We start from the raw sequence: 24,263 nt of genomic DNA, 5'->3' as shown, positions 1-24,263 counted from the left end.
TTCAGTACGGACTCCAATAGAAAAATGACTAACAGCTGTTAGGAGATTTAACGAGCAGACACAGTAGTCTATAACACTACGGCCCCTTGGTGAAATGAAGGTGAATTCATTATCGTCTGGGAAGTTGTTCATACCATTTAAAATGACAACATTATGAACAATGCAGAACTCCAGGAGCTTTAAGCCTGCTCTGTTCACTTTGCAGTCTCTAGAGGAGCGAGGGACTGAAAGAGGAGGGGGTAGGATATCATGGTCTTCCAGGGGTTCAGTGGTTTGACCACAGTGCCAGGGACCACGATGTTCATCTAGTCCAACACTCTGAAACACAGAAATATTTTGTCCAATGTGGGGCTAGAACCCACAAGTCTGAGATTAAGCGTCTCATGCTCTACGGATTGAATTATCCTGCATCATAATATACTTTCAAAAAAAGAAAAGAAGAAGTAGGATGTATTGGTCCCTCACAACAGCTTTAAGGTGGAAATGTGGATATTGGTGTATAATATGTTATGCCTTTTGTGGAGAAAGTGGTTACAGACAAGTTTCCCCCTGTCTTTCAAGACTCACCTTGCCTCAGATGGCACAAACCAGACTCTGGCTTCTTTTTGTTTCCAGGGTTGAGCAGTGGGAGGAGAGTCTTAGGACTTCTGAGAAGCCAGCACCAGAACTCTGCTGTTTCACATTAAATGACCTATAGCTTATTTTAAACTATATTTTATATGACATGCAAAGCAGGACACTGTCACAAGGTGTGGTGATGGTCTGTGGCTCAGATGGCTTTGAAGGGCAATTTGACAAATTCACAGAGGCCTAGGAGGAAATGCCTATTTATTTATTTATTTATTTATAGAAGTATTTATATACCAATATGTGAAAAACCAAAACAAAGCCCAAAGTGGTTTACAGCAGTAAAACAAAGCCGTACAATAAAAACCACATTAAAACATTAAAAACAGAGATCAATTAGCCATTGTGGAGAGAGGCACTCTTAACTGTTTGTGTAGGCCTGGGGGAATAGAAAAGTTTTCAGTAGGTGTTTAGAAGTTGGCACAGAAGGTGTCTGCTGAATATCTCTTGTAGAGTATTCCACAGGATTGGGCCCGTGACACCAAAGGCTTGATGTCTCTTCTTGGCAACTGAGCCTCGGCAATGATGCTTCTGTAGGTGATCTCAATGATCGAGCTGGGATATAAGGGTTCAGGTGATCCCTGAGGTAACCTGGACCTAAGTTGTTTAGGGTTTTGTAAATTAATTATGACCTTTTGGAACCTCCAAGCTTGAAGCAGTCTACCATTGACTACCAAATACAATGGAGCAACAGTAGGGAAGCATTGCTGTCTTCATGCTGTGCTGGTAGGTTTCCTTGAGGCATTGGGTTGGCCATTGTAGGAAGCAGGATGCTGGAGAAGACTGCTGGATTCACCATGGTCTCATCCAGCATGTCTGTCTCTGAGCATGTGCAGACTGCCCCACCTTCTTCTGAAAGGTGCCATTTTAAAGAAATAGCAATGAAAACATCAAACTCAGAATTTTGCATTCTCTCTCTACATTTTTTCTGGCAAACAAACAAAATAATAGCCATTTCTGTAAAATTCTGGCTTGTTTGCAACCTCCCCTAAAATGTAGAAGGTGTAAAATATGTGTTTGTAGAGAAAGTAATTTACTATGGTTGGCATGGGTGTATAATTGAAGAGGATTTACCTCTAAGGTCAGCATATATCTAGGAAGTATACATGAATGCATGTGAGTTGGCTTGAGAAACCTGCTAAGTGGCTGCACTCCAGGATCTCTTGCAGCATCACTGAAGATGTTTGGATTCAAGAGTCTGATTCTGTGCTGTTTTGTTTGTGCACCTCCAACGTGTTGCTTTGAGCAGCTGATGTGATTGGGCCAACCTGGTGCCATGCAAATATTTTATTAATCTGTTTTGTAGTGGATTATGTGCTGGACTTTGGTAGGCGAGACCTATGCTGGAATCCCTGTTTATTGATGAAGCTCACTGGGTGCCCTTGGGCCAGTTGTATGCTTTCTCACTTTTCAGAGGATTGGTGTGAAGATAACATGCACACTCCATCTTGGGCCCCTTGGTGGAGGAATGGATTTATAAAGTAATAATGAAAAAGGATTTGAGTACTTACATTTTTAGTTCCACCTTGAAAGGCATGAATCCAGTGTTACTACGGTAGTAGCCATTGATTGAGCTTTCCTTCACGTAGTTCTCTAAGCCCATTTTCACGTTGTCTAAGGCTATGGGGTGCTCTGGTCCATAGCCTATGGTCCATGGGGTCACGAAGAGTCAGACACGACTAAACGACTAAACAACAACAACAAGGCTATTAATACATGACTGCTTACTCTGGCTCCGGTGCACTCCCAATGCTAATGTTTGAATCTGAGTACGTATGACATTAGTCACAATGCATAGGCTTCCTATAATTTGTTGAGAAATATTGCTGTTTGATACATTTCCCCTCAAACCAACTTCCATCTGATTTGAACATGTAAACTCCTCTTAAGACAAGGTGTGTACATTTCAGACATCCATTGCACATGCGCAGATGAGAGCGCATGCACAGATTATGGCTTTACCTAATAGGAGTTTGGTGTGTGTATGATCGTGATCTCCTTTATGTCCTTTAACTTTGCTGCATTTTAAGGTCAAATGTGAACATATCCTAAACCAGTGACCCATCTTGCAGTGATAAATTCTACCACACATGTATCTGTGTGTCTCTTTTACTGTGTTGATAAAAGAATTTGGAGGGCAGCCTTTAGCCTTCTGAGAGAAGTTACCCAAAATGCATCTTTTCAGTAAAGCAGATGTAAAATAAATTGTTAGTTAAAAGTACTTTAAATTGTTAGTTAAAAGTAAATTTTCTCCAGAGTTACTCATTCTTCCATTATGCATACATACTTCTGGATTCATATCAAGGTCACCTGGTCACAGCTGCAATCATATTTGCCCCCCCCCTGGCCCCTGCATTAATGTGACTAGAAATGCAGAAGTCATTGGATTTAATTTGTACCTGTATTATGCTTGAGAATGTGTGCTTATGATGTGTGCCAGGTACAACACATTTGTTTTGTTGAAGCATCAGTTTATTATTTTTAGTGTGGTCCAAAATTCGTACAGCATTTTCCTGAGTCTGAAGAGAAGTTGGTTGTCAGATTGATATTAACAGAGAAATGGCCAGCATAGAGGCATTAGATTTAGTTACTAAGAGCTTTGGTCCTTCACCAGGAATGTTGTTATTCATAATGATTATGGTATTTTTAAGTGTATACCTAAGAGGTTTGAAGTGGAAACATGCAGGAACTAGAGGGATAAAACTTGTCTTGGCATAAAAGTGTATCATGTGTGTGCACACTCAGGAATCTAGGCTTGGTAGTAGCTCTTTGTGAAGTGTGCTTCCAGAAATAAACCCAGGTTTGCCGCTGCTTAATGAAAGGAATGAGGTAACAAGGATGATGTTGCTGCTGTCTTGGCTACTGGCTACTATCACTTCCAAACATTAACTAAAACTATGTAAATTATTTCTGAAATGTTTCATAAACCAGATTAAGATCTTGACTCTTTAATGCTGTGTTAAAACTCTGGTAGATCCAATGAAAGGGTTGTTAAAACAGTCATCCTGCTCTAAATAGCTTTTCCACTAATTTGATAGCGTAGGCTGTTATCATTCCAGGATGCACATTCTTTGTATGCTGTAGGGGACAGAAAACTGAGATCAGCTGATAACACTTGCTGTCACAAAGCCATTATTATGTTTTGAAACACTTGCTATCTCTATTCATGTAGCAAACAGCACTCATAGGTTCAATTTTAATAAAAATGGTGGAATGTTAACACGTCTCATGCAGTAACATAATGTCAAGCAAAATTTGATCCCAAGAAGCCTTAATACTGGGGCGAGAAAATTCAGACCTAGGGGCCAAATGTGGCCCTTCAGGCTTTCCAATCCGACTCTTGCAATTCTTTCTCCTCTACATCAGCTCTTTAGTCACAGCCCCTCTCTCCAGTACACGCCACTCAATGGCCCTACTTTGCCCTGCCCTTTAATGTCTTTCCCTGGAATGTGTCCTTGAACTCTCAAAATGCCTCTTGCTTATTTGGATGGAGGACAGAGTGAGCTTTGTGAATGTACGTATGTGGAAACTACTTTACAGTACAGTGGTAAAATTTCCATTCTTTGCTCTTCCCGCTTTTGCTTCTGGTCTCACCCACCAGTGGCATGTTGCACCTGGAAGTCTGTCCAGAAGGGAATTTGGCTCTCAGTAAGGAAATCAGCCCTGAGTGCTCACTGGAAGGACAGATCGTGAAGCTGAGGCTCCAATACTTTGGCCACCTCATGAGAAGAGAAGACTCCCTGGAAAAGACCCTGATGTTGGGAAAGATTGAGGGTGCAAGGAAAAGGGGACGACAGAGGACGAGATGGTTGGACAGTGTTCTCGAAGCTACCAACATGAGTCTGACCAAACTGTGGGAGGCAGTGGAAGGCAGGAGTGCCCGGTGTGCTCTGGTCCATGGGGTCACAAAGAGTCGGACACGACTAAACGACTAAACAACAAATGAAAAATTCCCTTCACCCCTATCTTAATGTGTGTGTTTTTTATGCCATCTGTAAATGTTACAGCATCACAATATGTGTTTTCAGTTTATTTTATTGTGTCTTGAAAAAATATACTGAAAACCATTTCAAAATGTTTGCTCACCAAAATGAAAGCAGTGACAAATAAAGTTTTTCAAAGTTTTCCTTCCAGCACTGCTGTGTGATTTTTAATGTATTTTCTCTGGTATACTGTAATTAACTTTCCCCCCACCTAGTTCAGTCTCTATTTATAAAAGATGAAAGACTCATCATTACCAACAATGGAGGAATGGTTATTAAAATTATTAGACTTAGCTGAGATGGTGAAATTGACATGTTTAATCAGAAAAACGTAATTGTTAACATTTACTAAAGACTGGAAACCTCTCATAGACATTTTGCGTGAAAAAGAAATAATGACATTTGGGTTTAAAGGCTGAAGTTTATAGAAAGTAGTTGTGCTGGGTGTTATATTGGAGTGGATGAGTTCAATAATGTTTATATATAGCCATTAGAAGAAGAATGGGCAGTTCTTTAGTTTCTTAACTTTATTTTCTCCTTTCTCTGTTTTAATCCTATTTCTCTTTCTCTTCTCTCTTTTCCTTTTCTTTCCTTCTTTTCCTCTGGATCTATGTTTTTATTTTACTTACGGTAGATTAACTTTTTAGTTAGGCAAAAAGATATTTGATAATAATCTTTGTATCCCTCTATAAAATTTATTCAATTTTTTAAATAAAATTGCAAATACCTGTTGTCCATGAGAATATTGTTATAGTAATAATTCCATTTGCCATGGAATGAGTTTGACTTATGGAGAAAACTGTTGATTGTAGATAGCCCTGCTTTTGACCCTCCCTCGTCTTTCAACAGTATTTAATAATTTCTGTTATAAAAACTTCTGTTTTTCTTGTTCCCTGAAGTAAACAAGCTGTCCCTTAGAAAGTTACTTTTCATTCTTTTCACAAAGACAGTAATGTTTTTAATATACTGAAAGAAGAGCTTTGTCTTTCTTCTAGGCTAATGTGTGTCGGCTACGCTTGACCCTGCCCCCTGAAGAAAACTCGCTTTCTCAGGAAATTAAAAATAAGACTGAAAGGACAAAAAAGGTAAGTTAACAAAGTTTTGCTGATGTTTGCTTCACCCCTGTAAATATTAATCCATCTAAAAATAAAATCAGATGAATCTATTGGTATGCACTAAAAAAAAAGTTCTAGAAATCTGCAGTACACATCACAAATTTTGCAACTGGAGTAAATTTTGTTGGTTTACAAAATAACCAATGGTTTTATTGGAAGGTATTCCCCCCCCCCGTTCCTTTTTGGGCAAAACTAAGACCAAAGTGCACTGTATTTCCATATTACATTGTTCACACTTTTTAAAAAGCATGCCTAAGCTGGCCACCTTTATTCTGAAGGAAAAGCAAGCAGAGCTACAGCAGGACATGGGAACTAGGTGGTTATGCCAGCGGAAATAGTAGGTTTTAAGAGGAATGTGAAGTAAGAAAGAGGTATCTCTCTTACTTACATGTGTGTAATAGGAGCAATTCTAGGCATATGATATGAAAGCAAGGGAGCAAGGGTAGTTGGTTTTAAGACCTAGGATTCAGAAGTGTTATGGCTGTCTTAATAGTGGGATTTGAGTCATCGCCAGTTCAAATGTGGTTAAATCATGAATCTACTAGTGACGTTAGGGAGCTATTGTTCTCTCCGCACCAGTCCCTGATTTGTAATGTGGGGACAATAATTCTATAGTATAGGACTGTTGTAAATATTACAGAATGTTAATATGCTACATGAGCATGAAGTATTATTATTTACACTGTTAAATAGTAATACTTAAATACAATGATCCAAAATTAAATATAACAATCCCAAAACATTCTACAGCCAAATATAAAATCATAATAATAAACAATATTCTGATAAAAGCCATCTACTTAACTGCTCAGAAAAGCCAATCTGTGCCCCCAGCTCAGTCAGCAATTTTAAAATTCCCTCCCGTATCTATGTTGTCTCTAAACATTAATTAAAAGCTGTGAATTCCATGACTCCTCTTCAGATGTGGCTGCAGTGCTGTGTTGTCAAACAAGTGCTGTGCTACACCTTCTGTTGGTGATGCTGTTGGCCAGTTGACAGCTGTAAATCCTCAGAGTTTTCAGTTAGGGCTCTGACCAGTGTTAGTACTGTAGCATAAATTTTCAGTCAGCATCTTCTGACTTTCTGGGCACAACTAATTGCAACTCAGAAAATATGTAATTAGGATCTTGGTAATTAGGATTTCCTGTGGGAGCCCCGATTGGATCTGAGGGATGTTTTTGGTTCCTACCCCTACTTTTATTCCTTGTGGTGCTTTCCTGATTTAAATCCTCTCCATCTGTCATTTGCCCCATGGGAAGAAACATGCATATGTAAAGGTAAAGGTAAAGGTAAAGGTACCCCGACTGTTAGGTCCAGTCGCAGACCACTTTGGGGTTGTGGCGCTTATCTAGCTCTATAGGCTGAGGGAACCTGTGTTTGTCCGCAGCGCACGGAAACGCCGTTTACCTTCCCGCCGGAGCAGTACCTATTTATCTACTTGCACTTTGACGTGCTTTCGAACTGCTAGGTGGGCAGGAGCTGGGACCAAGCAATGGGAGCTCACCCCGTCGTGGAGATTCGAACCGCCGACCTTCTGATCGGCAAGCCCTAGGCTCTGTGGTTTAGACCACAGCGCCACCTGTATGCATTTCCTTGCAATGTAAAAAATAGTAGCTGGAGGGGGGTAATTGAAACTGGGGTGCATGAGGGAAAGGATTAATCCTACACTCATAGATCCAGTGTGGGACCTTGCATATAAGAACTTTTACCATATATGCAGAAATGGGTATGGTGCTGAATGTGCACAGGTGACACTGTTCTCTCCTTGCCCCCATGGCCTTCATTGCAAAGTGAGGCTCACAAAGAGGTGAAGCAATGCCAGTAATAGCTCTGTTATCATCACACCCACAATTTCACGAGGCCATATGGAAATAGCTGTGCTCTATAAATGCCAAGGTACGTTTTGAAATGGGGCTGGGCTTCATTCTTTTGAGGCACAGTGTCAGGCTGGTGGTTCACTGGCACTAACTGGATGACCCTGCCAAACAACTGTTGTAAGCTGATCAGCACGTTTTATTTAACCATTACATGCCTCATTGTGTTCATGACTAAATGTGTTTTGTGAGATGCCGGAGTTGTCTGTGATGGAAGACAGCCTTGCACATAAGTTTACAAAAACTACTAGCTCAGATGAAACAATGACTAGCTTGTCTAACTATGTAAATATGTCACAACAACAGCCAGGACAAAAAAGAGCCAGCTTTCTTTCTCTGTGCTTGTCACCAATTCTTATTTGCCATGGGCAAGAGGTTACTAAAAAGCCACATAAAGGGGACCCCTGACCATTAGGTCCAGTCATGACCGACTCTGGGGTTGCGGCGCTCATCTCGCGTTATTGGCCGAGGGAGCCGGTGTACAGCTTCCAGGTCATGTGGCCAGCATGACTAAGCCGCTTCTGCTGAACCAGAGCAGCGTAAGGAAATGCAGTTTACCTTCCCACTGTAGCGGTACCTATTTATCTACTTGCACTTTGACGTGCTTTCGAACTGCTAGGTTGGCAGGAGCTGGGACCGAGCAACAGGAGCTCACCCTGTCACAGGGATTCGAACTGCCAACCTTCTGATTGGCAAGCCCTAGCCTCAGTGGTTTAACCCACAGCGCTACCTGCCACATAGGCCAAGCTAAATGTGATGAGGTAGCAACATTAATTGTTATCCACTATTCTGGCCTATGAGCATATGAAGGGTTTATGTGTCGCTTGTTTTTAACATGAAATTGAATGTGTGGGAAGCAGAGCCGTAGCTGGCGGGGGGGGGGGGCTAGCCATATTTTTTGCCCCAGGTGAAACCTCCATAGTGGCGCCATTGAGGCTCCCAGCCTGTATCTGTGTCTATGCACAAAGACCAAGCTGGGTCTTTGACCTGGGTGAAACTTGCCCCCATCCTTGTCTTACCTTTTTGTGCTCAGTTGCATCTAGGAATATTCTCACTGGTCTTCTCCCCAATATTTGGATGTGTCATTATATTTTATATATGTTGTGAGGCACTTTGTAGAGCATGGTTCTTAAAAAAAAGAACTGAAAATCTTGTTAATTAATAACTCATTTCTGGGGATGCTGCTGAGCTGGAAGAAAATCTGTGATTTTTAATAAAGGGTGGTTTAAATATAAAATGAATAAGAATACAGTAGTTTGCTTTAAGTAGCAGAGTGCTAAGGCAGGAAAGGGGGAAGGTTTTGTTCCATTTCATGGGTTGGGGACGGGACAGGACACTAATTTCTGTTTCTGGGAGAAAAGTCATAGAGAGATAACAAAAAGGGCAGAGAAATATACCATTGTTTTATGTATGCTTAGTGTGACATTGCTAAGGAAAGTGCATTGGCAGTACCAGCGCATAAAAAGATATATCTTTGCTCTGCTTAATAATCTGCTCTGGAAGGATTTAGTTTTTTAATAAGGCAAGGCTGGGAAGCTTCCCCTAAAACCTGTTTCAGTTATTGTCAAGTACATATTCACAAATGTTCTAAATGCCTTATTTTGAACAGTATTTTTCAAAGCTTGTGGCTTGAAAACTAACCCTCTTCCATTGATTAGCTTTTTGTATGTCAGTGATTCTAATCATAGAACAAGGCTTTTGCTTATTTTTCCAAGCTGCAGCTCAGCTGCCTTTATATTTGTACGTATCTGAAAACTCTGTGATGTGGCATTGTGTCTATATGAGTGATAAAGAAAATTTTTAACTTTGGATGTGGATCTTCTGTTCTTGCTTCTTTGGCTCAGGGCTAGCATATTTTTTTAAATGTACTGTAGATGTAAGCTAACGGGCATGGTTGGAAAACTTTTACAATGGCCCTTATGGACTACTGGCTGTATTTGCATATAAACCATGGTTTCTTTTAGCCATGGTTTATTCAATAACCCATAAGTCATCTCATAGGCAAACTGGTTAGTAGTAGTAGTAGTAGTAGTAATAATAATAATAATACCCCATCTGGCCCAGCCATTCTGGGCGGCTTAGAGCATATCTAAAAACATAAAACATCAAGTGTTAAAAACCTCCTGAAACATGGTTACCTTCAGATGTCTTCTAAAAGTTGTTTAATTCTTTATCTCTTTGACATCTGAAGGGAGGGCGTTCCACAGGGAGGGCGCCACTACTAAGAAGGCCATCTTAGTTTTCCAGCTACTGGTGTCTCATGCTTTTTTTCCAGCTACTGATGTCTCATGCTTTTTGTAACTTGGTGAGTGTCTGGGATGAAGTGGACAAACAGCATTAAGGAATGCTGTTGGGTTCGGAAACAAGCCACATTTTGTTAATGTTAAAACAAACCATCGGTTAGCATTATGTGTGAATCCGGTGACTGTCAAACATTCAGCAGTCAGGGCAGCAGTGAAAGCCCTCTGAGGGATCAGTAACTAGTTTAAAATATACAAAAGAGGAAGGGATCAGTGTTGGCCGATAGGAAAAACTCCATAATCCACATTTGGGCAATACCTTTATTAAATCAATCAAAATGTTACAGAAAAGTTTGCAAATTTCAAGTTTTCCAGAACTCTGAAAATGAGCCTAGATGGTAAACAAAATGTGGGGAGGGGAGAGAAGAGAAGAAATGGCAGATGTTGCAAGAACAGGAAGTGCAGAATAGGAATAAACAGGCACATTTCACAATGGAGGGAAGTAAACAGCAGAGTTCCCACGGGATCTTTGTGCTAAGGCCAGTGCTATTTAATTTACAAATGATCTAAAGTCAGGATTGTAGTGAGGTAGCCGTTGTGCTGGGCTGAATATCTTCAGTTTTCACCAACTTATTTGGAAAGAGAAGGGGCCTGTAGTACAATCTTATACATGTCTACTCAATAGTAAGTCCCTTTGGGCACAATCCAAGTAGATAGATCTGGTAGCAGATTGATTTTCTTGCACAATGGCACTTCCCCTTCCTCTCCTCTTCATGTTCCCCTCACCTCTCCAGAATCCAGATCTCCTCTGGAGGGTTGGAAGAACCCCCAGAACAGATATAGGGGCCATGGGGAGAGGAGGCAGTCTACTGGACTTTTGCAAAACCTAGGGTTTTGACATGGAAAAGTATGATTTCTAAGGTGTGCTGTGCTAGAAATATGCCTGTGTTTGATTTAGCACAGATCCTTGAAAGTTATTTCCTGACAGATTTCCCCCTGTTTGTTACTCCCTGTCAGCGTTCAAAACTCCCATTGTTCTAGGTGAATTTTGCAACAGGGAATTTCATTAGCGTGAGCAGTTTCTGAGCTCTGAGTGCAGTACTGCGCCTAAGATTTCAGATTAAAACTGCAGAGTGGAAGGAGCTTCCTGGAGCCAATCAGAAGTCACACTTTGGTTTCCAAACATTTTGGAAGTCAAACGGACTTCCGGAATGGATTTCGTTCAACTTCCGAGGTATGACTGTAGAAGGTGAACACTCTTCATGACAGTACAGTGGTACCTTGGTTTAAGAACAGCTTAGTTTATAAACAATTTGGATTAAGAACTCTGCAAACCCAAAGTAGGTGTTTTGGTTTGTGAACTTTGCCTTGGAATAAGAACATGTTTTGCTTCCTGTTGAGTCTGTTCCATTTGTAAATTGAGTCCCCCGCTGCTATGGGAAAGCACACCTTGGTTTAAGAACGCTTTGGTTTAAGAGCGGACTTCCGGAACGGATATGTTTGTAAACCAAGGTACCACTGTACTAATATAGAGAATCTCCCCTCCCGCCCCCATTTTGTGCATGTGGAGAGAATGTGATACTTAGAATCCTGCCAGAACTTCTTGTTCTGTGTGCAGTCTTTAAGTCCTTGGAAGAGTACATACTTCTGAAACAGTTGTTCCCAGTTCAAACTACTTTGCTCTTTGGTATTTCACAGAAATAATTCTTGAATGTTTCAATAAGAATAATGACGGTAGGGGAGTGGTTGATACCAAAGCAACAAAGGAAATATTTAACCCAGGAAATGGAAAACTGCTTTTCAGTGTGGCGACACACCCATTTCAAATTGCATATGCTTGCTCCCCCTCCTTTCAAAACAAAACAATGTATTTTTATTGATGAGTCAGAATTCTGAGGCAGTCTGGTCATACACATGTATTACAACGTGACTTAATGTAATTATTTGACACTTTAAGCTATATACTTAAATTGGTTTTAAAATGCCTCTGTGGATGTGAACCATTTTGCGCAAGGGCTGCAAGAAGTTACTGGTTATTTAGATAGATTTTAGATAGATGATCAGTACCAAGCTTAATTGGCCTTTGTAGTCGCCATCTCTATTTTCCATGGGATTTTCCTGAACCCTAAAAATAGAATTCTAAAAGCCCTTACTGGTACTTGAAAATATACACATAATTATACTGAATTAACTTCACAATGGTGAAGGAAAGCATCCAGTATTTGGGAATTGTTAGCTGCTCTCATTGCTCGGTCCCAGCTCCTGCCAACCTAGCAGTTCAAAAGCACGTCAAAGTGCAAGTAGATAAATAGGTACCGCTACAGTGGGAAGGTAAACGGCATTTTCGTGCGCTGCTCTGGTTCGCCAGAAGCGGCTTTGTCATGCTGGCCACATGGCCTGGAAGCTGTACGCCGACTCCCTCGGCCAATAACGCGAGATGAGTGCTGCAAGATGAGTTGTCCGCGACTGGACCTAATGGTCAGGGGTCCCTTTACCTTTACCAGATTTGTTAAAATATTTTGAAATTCAGAGTGACTTTAACTTAAGTCTGTTTATTTTTTATAGCAACTCTACCATGTTCCCAATGGATTGCCTGCAGGGAACTTATCACACGGTGTGGTTTATGGTGTGGTGCGCAGATCTGATAATAATCATAACAAAGAAATGGTGGTTTATGGATGGTCAACTCAACAGCTGAAAGAAGAAATGAAATATATAAGAGATGTGAGTTGAGTTTTCTGTATAGGATGTTGTTCATTAAAAATAAAAATAGGATTCTGTTGTATTGGATTTAGTTGGTTATCACTAGTGCTTTTTTCTTTTAAAAAATGTTTAGGAATACTCTCATTTTTCTACTCATATTGAAATACTGCCCCTCAATGAGGCCAAACTTAGATTCACAAAATGTTTAGTGGTATGTGTACAACTGCGTCCCCCTAGAAAAAAGCACTGGTTATCACTATAAATAGGGATGCGGGTGGCGCTGTGGTCTAAACCACAGAGCCTAGGGCTTGCCGATCAGAAGGTTGGCAATTCGAATCCCCGTGACGGGGTGAGCTCCCGTTGGTCCCTGCTCCTGCCCACCTAGCAGTTCGAAAGCACGTCAAAGTGCAAGTAGATAAATAGGTACCGCTCTGGCGGGAAGGTAAATGGCGTTTCCGTGAGCTGCTCTGGTTTCACAGAAGCGGCTTAGTCATGCTGGCCGCATGACCCGGAAGCTGTATGCCGGCTCCCTCGGTCAGTAAAGCGAGATGAGCGTCGCAACCCCGGAGTCGTCCGCGGCTGGATCTAATGGTCAGGGGTCACCTTTACTTTTTATCACTATAAATAGATCAATATGTTTGTGCTGTGGAAATGATAATCTACACAGAATTGGAAGCAAGATTCAATATTTTGATTTATATATTTTATTTTATTTTATTAGGTGAGATTAACATTGGAAAAAGTAAGAAAGAAAATGTATGGAGAATATGATGAAATGAAACGCAAAATCCAGGAGCTTACAAATGAACTGGCAGTAAGTACACATGTACTTTAAAGATGGCAAAAGTGATAAGCTTAATAATTACTGAATTCTCAGTATGTTGATACTGTTTAGATGGAATGAATAAGAGTATTTTATTCCCATCAAAACTGGATACAACATTGGTCTGATGCTCAAAGATTGTTACGTTTATCAAACATGAATAAGTCAGATGCAAGGACTACTTCCACAACCAGTGTGTCCCTGCCTAATTGTTCCTTCACTCTTTTTAGCTAAGCGTGGAAATACAGGTTATAGGGTGCTTTCACTCTTTCATTTTCTTTGTCCTCCCTGGTTAATCCACCCTTTAAAATCTGTCTGTGTTTCTCTGGTTCTCTGTTCTGCATATGTCTGCAAAGTACACCCTGCTGGCCTAGTTGCCACTGGTTAGTAAGCTTTTTGTGGAATAATTCACATATTTATGGAGGAGTGCCCCAGTCCATGCAAATTTCATCTAGACATGGCTCTCATTGAATGTTGGCAAGTCTAGATCTTTCATCTTACTTGGCATTGTTTGTATTACTGTGAGGTTTTCTGTTAGTGTGTTTTTGTGATTCAATATTACACATGCTGGTCAGTGTGCTGTATCCCTCTCAGATTTTGCTGCTGTATGCAATATCCTCCCTTCCTTCTGTTTCAGTGAAGCAGATCTCTGCATTCACTCTTGTATTGGATTTAAGTCAAACATTAAGCACAGGCTACCTGGATACCTTATCTAGTCTCTCTCTATACATTTATGCTAGTGTATATCTGGCTGCCTCCTTCATGGATCACTGTCTTGTCGTGGCGAAGGGGCTTGAATAACTTATTTTTTTATTTTATTTTTTTAAAAAAATTTTAAGATTTAAAATGATCTTTATTGAAATTATTTAAAAAACAGCATGTAGAAAAGTAAAATATAGAAAGCAAATATAACAAACAAGACAAAAGGAAAACCAAAGAATTAAACAAAACAAATCAAACAATAATACCAACACAGGAATTTGCCTCAAATGAAAACATCTACTTCTTCTTCATTGACTATGCAAAAGCCTTTGACTGTGTCGATCACAGCAAACTATGGCAAGTTCTTAAAAAATGTGAGTGCCTGATGATCTCATCTGTCTCCTGAGAAATCTCTATGTGGGACAAGAAGCTACAGTTAGAACTGGATATGGAACAACTGATTGGTTCAAAATTGGGAAAGGAGTACGACAAGGCTGTATATTGTCTCCCTGCTTATTTAACTTATATGCAGAATTCATCATGCGAAAGGCTGGGCTGGATGAATCCCAAACCGGAATTAAGATTGCCGGAAGAAATATCAACAACCTCAGATATGCAGATGACACAACCTTGCTGGCAGAAAGTAAGGAGGAATTAAAGAACCTTTTAATGAGGGTGAAAGAGGAGAGCCAAAATATGGTCTGAAGCTCAACATCAAAAAAACCAAGATCATGGCCACTGGTCCCATCATCTCCTGGCAAATAGAAGAGGAAGAAATGGAGGCAGTGAGAGATTTTACTTTCTTGGGCTCCAAGATCACTGCAGATGGTGACAGCAGTCACGAAATTAAAAGACCCCTGCTTCCTGGGAGAAAAGCAATGACAAACCTAAACAGCATCTTAAAAAGCAGAGACATCACCTTGCCGACAAAGGTCCGTATAGTTAAAGCTATGGTTTTCCCAGTAGTGATGTCTGGAAGTGAGAGCTGGACCATAAAGAAGGCTGATCGCCAAAGAATTGATTCTTTTGAACTATGGTGCTGGAGGAGATTCTTGGGAGTCGCATAGACTGCAAGAAGATCAAACCTATCCATTCTGAAGGAAATCAGCCCTGAGTGCTCACTAGAAGGACAGATCCTGAAGCTGAGGCTCCAATATTTTGGCCACCTCATGAGCAGAGAAGACTCATTGGAAAAGAGGAGAAGGGGATGGCAGAGGACGAGATGGTTGGACAGTGTTCTCGAAGCTACAAACATGAGTTTGACCAAGCTGAGGAAGGCAGTAGAAGACAGGAGTGCCTGGCGTGCTCTAGTCCATGGGGTCACGAAGAGTCGAACATGACTAAACGACTAAAAAACAACGACAACAACAATATCTGGCTGCAATGTCAGTATAGTGCCATTTTGTATTTTACTCTGAAAATATTCTGGGTCAGGTGCTTAATGCACCTTGTGATCAATATTTTTACAACTGTAAATTGTGGAGCATTTTTATAGGAATATTATAAAAATACATATTAGGGCCGCAATCCAGAGAGCTGTATTAAGTGCAAATATGGTTTGAATGTGACCTCTAGGACAGCCACCCACTAATGCATTATTACACATCATTTTTGAAGCTTTGTAAGTTTCAAGTGTCTTTTGCCATACAACATGGGATACTGCTCTGCAGGAACCACAAAGATGATTCGTGCCTTTGGCACTTCTTTTGAGGAAGGTGCATTGGGACAGCTTTAGTGGGCTCTTAGTGGAAGCCAGGATATATTTCATTGCCAAGCATAGAACACAACTTTACTTGCCCTTGCAAAAGTGTGCACTGTGGCAAGTAATGATGGAGCACATGTATTTCCATAGATGCCTGTAAAACACATTGTATAAACAGGTAACCTTAATACAAAACAACTGGTAAGCTTGCAGTTCCTGCTATCTTAAGTTAAGGGGGAAATCTTGCTTATATTTCTCCAGGTATCAAGTGCTCAAGAAGAATCATTGGACAATCACATACAAGTGCACTCTGCAGCTCTGAATAGCTTCAGTGAAATGAATAACTCGTTGACCTCAGCCTCAATTGAGTTGCAGGTAAATTGCTGATAGTATGGTCACTATAGATACATGATTATGTTGGCAAACATCATGGCTCTTGCGCCAGTTGTATAAAGCGTCGGTAGGCCAAAATGACAATTAGTTAAACATTTAGAGCTAAGACTCTGTTCGTTTAAATATACAGTGGGAGAAAAGCATTGTGAATAACTTACATTTTAGAGTTAATTGCTTACGTCATTTTCTGCAAGATAAATTAATATTAAATGCAGTGGGCCCACAATTTACGTTTGCTTTACTTATGCTACTGCAACCTTATGTGTGGGTGTGAGGGTGGGGGATAAATAAATAAATGAAGAGCAGGGGAAACTCGATGTTCGGTGCTATCAATTTATTTATTTCTCCACCCACTTGCACACCCAATGGTTTTTCCTTGCTTACAGGGATCTGGGAGGGTTGCAGGAGTGCCCTGGGAAGCTCTCAGCCCATGTGCCACCTTCCTAGTGCCTGGTAAGCAGCCTTCCACCTCATTTATCAGGCTTTGGTAAGGAGGTGCGAAGGCTTTGGGAGCCTCCCTTGCACCTCCTTCCTCGAGGCTGGGCTGTCTGAGGGCTTTGAGAGTGTCCCAGTGTGCTCCGGAAGTTTTTCCAGAGTCCAGTAAGCAGTCCTCTGCCTCCCAGGAAGGCAGTTTAAGGGGTTCCTGACTTTGTACAATATTGCCTTTGCATGTGGACTCCTGGAGCTTAACCTTCGTGTAAGTGGTGAGCCCACTGTATTGTGTTGTAATGTATTGTGTTTTGGTCTTAAAGCCAGCATTTCATGCTTGGTAGACTGCTATTTCACAGTACAGTAATCTACAATTGGTTTATTTTTGGATGGATTTGCACCAGAAGATTCTCCTCTCCATCACCATTCCCTATTCACTAGTAATCCTAGGGCAGGGGTGGAGAAAGTTTATTGGATTTCCCCACTTTCTGTGGGCAAAGTTTGACAAATGGATAGGGACCACACACCTTTCAATCACCTGATATCAAAATGACACCAGAGAACCCTTTTTGTTGAGAGGGTTTGAAACCAAACCACGAGGGCAAATGCACAGCATGCAAAGCCCCTATCAAATCACTCTGCAAGTCTTGAAGAGTGCTTTGTAAGGAGTGTTCCAAACTGGTGGGTAGGGCTAGGCTATTTATCAATACATCACACAAAACCAGTTTGAAGTCTCTATTGCAGTAACAATTTCCAATAAATCCAATAAATCGTTAATGCCAGCATCATGCCTTTCGCTCCTGGGCGTCACCAGTGTTTTGCTGAAAGTGCCTCCCAAGATACTTGAGTGGGTCTGGGGGCAGCAGCTGTGCCTGCGCCCACCTCTTGCGTGTGCTCACTCACTCACCCACGTGCCTGCCCACAGCACATGGAAAACAGCAGTGGCTTCTCTTCCTTGCCTGCGAAGCTGTGTGCTTGGCATGTGCTGGCGGCTGTGATTGCTGCAACCGGGAACCGCACCTTAGCACTAAGGCAGAATGGAGCCGCCTCTGGCGCCTTGCACAGCATGAGCCAACGCTCTGGAGGGTGGTAGCCACCACTTTTGTGGCAGGAGGCAACCATGAATATGAACCAGAGCTGGCAGCAGCCCCGTACCGGCTTTGGGGAGAGACTGTGCCGCGAATGGCCTCGGTTTCAGGGAGGCTGGCATCCCAGGAGGCCAGCAGTGCCCTGTGGCTACTCGGCGTGTATGGCGCCTTGCAGCATCCCGGCAGTTACACTCTGCCTGCCTAACCTCGCCATGAAGTGGCAGAACCTGTGAACAGTGTCACTGATCACCTGTGCAGCTGCCTACGAAGGGCTGGCTACTGAGCCAGTTCAAACCGCTTTGAAGTTCGCATCCAGGAATTAACACTGCCTGCTTGCTTTCCCCTTCCCTGCCTTATCTCCTCATTCTTCCTTCTTTCTAGACATTGTGATATATCACTACATCATGTTTAGCTGGCGATATCTTATGGAGTTGAAAACCAGATATCGCCCAGCCCTGCTGGTGTGTGGTGCTTGCAAACACCTTTAGGCTGAGCCAGGGCTTCACTTGCCTCAAACCTGACGACATATATGACATGAAGCCTAGGTCAGAGGGTATGGCTTTGTCAAAATGGTTTTGCCGGCCAAATGGAGAGGCTGAAGGTTCTCCACCCATGCTCTCAGAAATCTTACATAGAACTGGGTCCTACAAATAATATGTTGTATTTGTGGGTCTCTTGTACAGCACAAACTTGGTAAGTCTGATCTTAAAGTTTGTTCAATATGTATTGCTTGGTAGGAGAACTCAGAAAATCTGGTCCTTGCATCCCTCACAAAGGAGTAACGCGGGGTGGGGAGGCAATGCTGGGAGAAAAAACAGGAAGTTTTTTTTCAAGTTTCTCCAGTTTTTCAAGCAACTGCATTAATTTTGTATTTTTAAAAATATGTTCACAGAAAACTTTAGTTGACGTTACTTTGGAGAATACAGTTATACGAGACCAAATAAAAAATCTAAAACAAACACATGAACAGTCTATGGAAAAACTGAAGGAAAAGCAGAAGCAGCTGGAAACTGCCAGAGTTGAAAATGAGCTGCTGAAACTCAAGGTAAGCTGAGGCAATACACTGCATGGGTGGCAGAGGATCCTACTGCTGATGACGCCTGGAAAAGGAAATTGCAGTGCCTCCCAGCATGAGGAACGTGATAATCTTTTCAAAACAGTGACTGATTGGAAAGGCAGTATCTGTGGAATGTTAAATCATTACTCATTTATTGACACAGAATTCAGGATCTGTTTACCTCAAAACTTGCCTATTCTCCTGCCCCTTGTTTTTGTTGGTAGTGTTCATGAATTTTAGTTGCAATTCTGTTTTTCATTATTCTGGGGAACAGCTGTGTAGGCTGCCAAAGCGGAGACTGAAAGCCTAATATATATAGTCTTGGTATTTGTAAACTGGTCTGGGAGCCTTTATTCTGCCGAAAAGTAAGGTAAAAGGAAATATTGACCAGGAGCTGTGTTCCTGCATACGTCCCTTTAATTTGAAAGAGGCCTGTGCCAGACAACTCACTGGTGATTTCAGGATTGTGTGCCAGGTTGGATCATAGAATCATAGATTTGGAAGGGACCCTGAGGGTCATCTAGTCCAATCTCCTGCAGTGCAGGAATCTCAAGTTGAAAGGCTGGGGGGTGAAGGGGTTTGGATTTTCAGCTTCAGGCATAAAATGTCTTAGGCTAACTTCTTGAGCTTCTGCTTTATGGCATCTGATTTTCTTCTGCCAATATATTCCTTTCGCTTTCTGTCTTATCTGTTTCATTTGGCTGTGAGAAATGTCCTCATTTTTTTAATAGGTAGAATGTTCACAAGAAGCAAATGCAGAAGTAATGAGAGAGATGACCAGAAAACTATACAGTCAATATGAAGAAAAGCTACGAGAAGAAGAACAGAAACATAAACTTGAGAAAGAAACTCTAATAGTACGTGGGAAGCTTTTTCCTGTGTTGTGTATTATTGTGGTGGTAGAAGAGTCTTAAACTAAACATGGAAACCCCAGGTTGTGAGTTTCAGCAGGCCTCTTGCTGAGTAGCTGTGCCTAGTCCAGCCATTTGTAAAGAGGAAATGGTTTTGATGGGTTGCTGCAAGGCTGAGTGATGGACACATGCTTTGTTTTATAGTTTTTGTTTTGATTTGATTTCAACGGAACATGTACCGGTATGTGATATGTACAGACTAGTTTACCAACTAATGTAGTATCAGGAAGCCAAGTCATCTTCCACTGTACACTGTGGTTGTGAGGGTATGTTGTAAAATCAATAAAAAGGGGAAAAAATAAACCTAAATATTTCAGAGGAAGAAAATTGAAATGCCTTTAGTCTTGTGCACATTTACTTGGAATTTAATCCCATTTAACTCAGCAGAACTCAGAAGGAACAAAGTGGGTGTGTTGGTTGTAGCTATGCCTTTTCACACAGTTGGATTTTCTGGGGATCATGGGGGACTATGTGACTGCAAAATGAACTCTGGTAGCAGGTGCTTACTGCCCTTCAGGGGAAGATTTGTAGACCAGTGAAGGTGCTGCTGCTTTGTATTCAGAATCAGTTCAATCCCTGGCATCTCCAGGTAGGGCTGGGCAAGGCTTTTGCCGGAAACCCTGGAGAGCTACTACCAGAATAGGCAATGCTGAACTATGTGAACCAATGGTCTGAGTCAGGATAAAGCAGCTTCCTGTTCTCCAAGCTTTCTCCGGGGTCTGGGAGAGGAGATTTGCAGAGTGGGGATGAGTCTGACAAGAGAATTGGAAGCAGAGATATATTCTGCTGATAGAACATTGCTTTAGGACATTACCTTGCTTATACAGTGTATTGCTGATCTAGCCTATTTTAATCTTTTCTTCACAGTCTGAAACAAATAGACTACTTACAGCCATTGAAGATGCAAATAAGAAGATGAGACTTACCGAGATGAGTTTACAAGAAAAAGACCAAAGAATTGGCGAGCTGGATCAATTTATTTTGCGCATGGAAGATGTAAGTGTGTACACCAAAATTCCTCACTAAATTGTCTTGTGTACTTGCTTCATCCATTTTACAAAAATACAAAGATTGTTGAAAGTTTCCTTAGTTGTTGTGGTACAGAAAGTATTTCATATATAAAGTAGCGATCAGGGACAGTTGTTTTTACACTTATCCTCCATTTCTGTGTGCACAAATCGATTTTTTTAAAAAAATAAATAAATATAGTTGTTTATACCACTATTTGATTAAATGTTATCCAAAGCAACTTGCAGCACATTAATACCTCCCCCAATGCTGAGGCCCTTTGCTCCTTTGGCCATAGCGTCAACTTTCTTCTTCCAATGGCTGTCATAGGGCAATTGACACAGTTGCTTTCTGGCAGAGAGTGGAAGAAGCAGGCTTCCTACATCTACTCATTCCCTGGCCTTTGTCTGAGTCTAGACCAGACTTCCTCTTTCTGTGGCAATTTTCTTGAGAGAGCAAGGGAGAGGCACAGCCTTCCGGTGGCCCCTAGTCCTCCGAGTCAGTGGCAGGGGTTAGAGTAGGGAGAGGAATGTTCTGTAGCCCTCCAGATGCTGTTGGACTCTGAGCTCCCATCAGCTGCAGCGAGCCGGCATGGCTAATGGTGAGAGATTAAGGAAGCTGGGGTCCAAGAACCTCTGCAGAGCCATAGGTTCCCCATCACAGGGGTTAGGGTGCCCTTCCTTTTACTTCTGCAGCCACAGGGCAACGGGCTCAATATTGAGTTTGTTTGTTGAAAATCACAGCCAGGCATCGAATATGTTTTTACAAGTGACAGCAGCAATCCTGCTGCCCACATACCTCATGTGACATTCATAGTACTGCTGTTGAACAAGTTGTGGCAGATTTCCTCTTGCTTCCTTGTGTCTCCTGCCCTGCCCTTTTCTTTTCATGGACTTTGCCCCAGGTGAATGTCATGCTAGTTTTGAGACGATGGCTATTTCTCAATGTGATTTAACAAGATTTTATTTTGAATTTAATGTAAGCTAGAAAATCTATGAAGTAGACCTATCTTCTCACACATCTAAACATTTTATTTTAGTGATCCTCCGAATGCCAAACCTATTTACTTTACAAGACTTGCACATTCCCATATGTGACCATATTTGTTGAAGTTTAGTTTAATTGATTGATTTAGATACACACCTTGTTGTACATACTTATAATAGATATAAGATAAAGCATTCATGCATGCTGCTAAGCCAACCTATGCCTTAGCATGAATCACAAAAGGTGTGGCCACGCAGAGACAGGATTGCAGCCACTTTATTGCTCCCCAGTTGTTTTGGTGGTGCACTAAGTTGTGGGCTGCCTTAATGTATTGTTTGAACCCAAGCTTGTGGTTTAGCTCTCCAGACAAACCATGACCAGTAAACCATAGGACAAGCCTTGGTTACAACTCCTGGTTGGCTAGAGCTGTCTCAATCATGAGCTCATTTTTGGAGGACATACTCATTCAAGCCATGCCATAGCACCACAACATAACTGGGGAGGAGCAAAGCATTTGTAATTTCCTTTCCAGGGGCCCACATGTTGGCTTGTTCATTCTAAACCATGGTTCTAGATCAGGTAGTGTGGAGGGGCTTGGTTTGAGTTAGCATTTGGTTTGAGTTACCATGGTTTGAGTAAGCGTTATGTGCAAACCAGGCCACTATCAAAATGAACAAATTGCTAATATCTCTCAAGAAGGCAACAATTCTAAAAAAAACTCTCTGGAAAGTACACTTTTCATTGCCTGTCTAAAAGCAGGCAGTGATGGGGGACGGCACGCCTCCCTAAGGAGACACAATCCAGGGTCCACAATGCAAAAGTCCCTTTCCTTTGTGGTCAGCTGCTGCATCTCTGATGGTGGAGGAAGATGAAGAAGGTCCTCGTGGTCAGTGCAGTTCATCCATTTTCATTGATATATTATACAATTCACTGAGAGCTGGGGGGTATAGCCTGAAGTTGTTGCTGAGGATCACATTCTGAAACACTGATTTCTTTGCTGTTGGAAGACTAGTTTACAATTCCAATTAGATGCGGGGGGGGGGGACTCATCAAGCAAAGGATTTAATTAATTTTGGAACACCATAGTGGCAATTAATATGAGCATAGGAATTTTCTTCCATGAAAGAGAAGATTAGTGTTCACATAGCTGAGAGGGGGAAACACCCACCTTATGCTGGTAACATATGCCTATATACCTGATCCTTGAATGTGCATTGGCAGTGTGCAGTTTTTGAAAATTATGACATAATAACAACTCAAAGAGAGAACGAAGAAGACTTTTACCCTTGCCAGATTCAATGTCCTTCCATCTGCGTTACTGCAGGGCAGATTTGAAGGCAAACCATAGTCAGAGCAAATATGCCTATGTGGTTTGAAGGAAGCCAAAACTGCTACTCATGCCCTACTACATTGTCATTAGCAAGGTTATACTGTACGTTCTATGTTTATCACTCCAATCATGCAGCACACCACAAGCAGAACTGATGATTACTACCAGTACTTAAAATACTTAATAGGGAACCAGAGATTACCTTAAAAGTGGCTAAATTCTTTGCTGCTGCTATAAAATTAAGGAGATAAGCTTTGAATGAATCTAATGGCCAGTATCTTAATATGTTTTAAATCAGTGGTTAAGGTTTTAACTTAAATATTTTAGCTGTTTTGTATCTGAATTATTTATCGTGTATCAGTTCATAAAACTTAATTTTAATCTATTATTATCTGTATGTTCTCTGTTGTTGTATATGTTTGCACTCTGGTCAGACTGAAATACATCAATTCATTCAAAGATCTCAAAGGCTCTCTAAGTGTATGGATACCTTTTCCTCCTGGGCTCTATTTTGGTTCCATTTCTAATTTGGCCCTGAGGTGAGGATAAGGTGGCAGTGCAGGGAGGCGTTTATGTAAGAGATTATTCAAAAATTATATCCCCCACTTGTAGTCTGGAATGGTACAATCCACTCTTATCACCTCATTCTGATGCATATGTAGACCAGATCTCATTCTTCAATATGAATTTTGAGGCTAAGCAACTACCTGTATCCAGGTACAGTGTTTAGTGCAGAGGGAAAGAAGGCATGAATGACTGGGCAACCCAAGTAGGAGGCAGAAGTAACAGTATTGAAACTAGGACAACCTTTTCTGGTGGTTTTCACCAATTTGGAAGGGCTGGATGTAAAGTAGCCATTCATGAAGGTGTCCTGTTCTATGAGAATTTGGGGCTGTTGGGGGAAGCTTGATGGTGTCCTGTCAAAAGGCTATGACAGGAGTCTAGGGCGCCCAGAGCACTTGCAGGATCTTGGAGAGCTCCCAGGGTCTTGCTATGGTAGTTCTACTAGCTTGTTGTCTCTACCAGCCCTTAGCACCAACTGAAGCCTTATCTGTGTTGTCTCTACTGCGTTGCAGAAAGCCCCACCTCCCCTGTGCCAACCATTTACAGCTTTCAAGGTAAAGCATGAGCACTAAGAACTGGGCTCAGGAATGAATGGACCTCGTTTTTTAGTCTACGTGTTTGGATTTCTATGAGCAGTGTGTACATTCCAATGAAAAGAGTTTTGTATACTGCAGTTGATTTCTTACACGTTAGAAGACAGAAATATATAAAAATGTATTTTCCCACA

The 24,263-nt window shown here is 41.5% G+C and overlaps 1 protein-coding gene across 2 annotated transcripts in view; it reads left to right on the top strand.

The window, feature by feature from the left end:
* MYZAP (myocardial zonula adherens protein) overlaps positions 1 to 24,263 on the top strand; it is a 64,721-nt gene that overhangs the window by 4,640 nt on the left and 35,818 nt on the right. For both annotated transcript variants that reach the window (XM_060282785.1, XM_060282783.1), the window contains exons 2-8: positions 5,606 to 5,695; positions 12,405 to 12,563; positions 13,264 to 13,356; positions 16,031 to 16,144; positions 18,572 to 18,724; positions 19,468 to 19,593; positions 20,515 to 20,643. In XM_060282785.1, coding sequence (XP_060138768.1) covers positions 5,606 to 5,695; positions 12,405 to 12,563; positions 13,264 to 13,356; positions 16,031 to 16,144; positions 18,572 to 18,724; positions 19,468 to 19,593; positions 20,515 to 20,643 — 864 coding nt within the window. The remainder of the gene's footprint in view (positions 1 to 5,605; positions 5,696 to 12,404; positions 12,564 to 13,263; positions 13,357 to 16,030; positions 16,145 to 18,571; positions 18,725 to 19,467; positions 19,594 to 20,514; positions 20,644 to 24,263) is intronic.

Source organism: Zootoca vivipara, chromosome 14 (genome assembly GCF_963506605.1).
Source record: "Zootoca vivipara chromosome 14, rZooViv1.1, whole genome shotgun sequence".
In the NCBI taxonomy this organism is placed as follows: Eukaryota; Metazoa; Chordata; class Lepidosauria; order Squamata; family Lacertidae; genus Zootoca; species Zootoca vivipara.
This window is presented reverse-complemented; position numbering and strand designations above follow the sequence as displayed.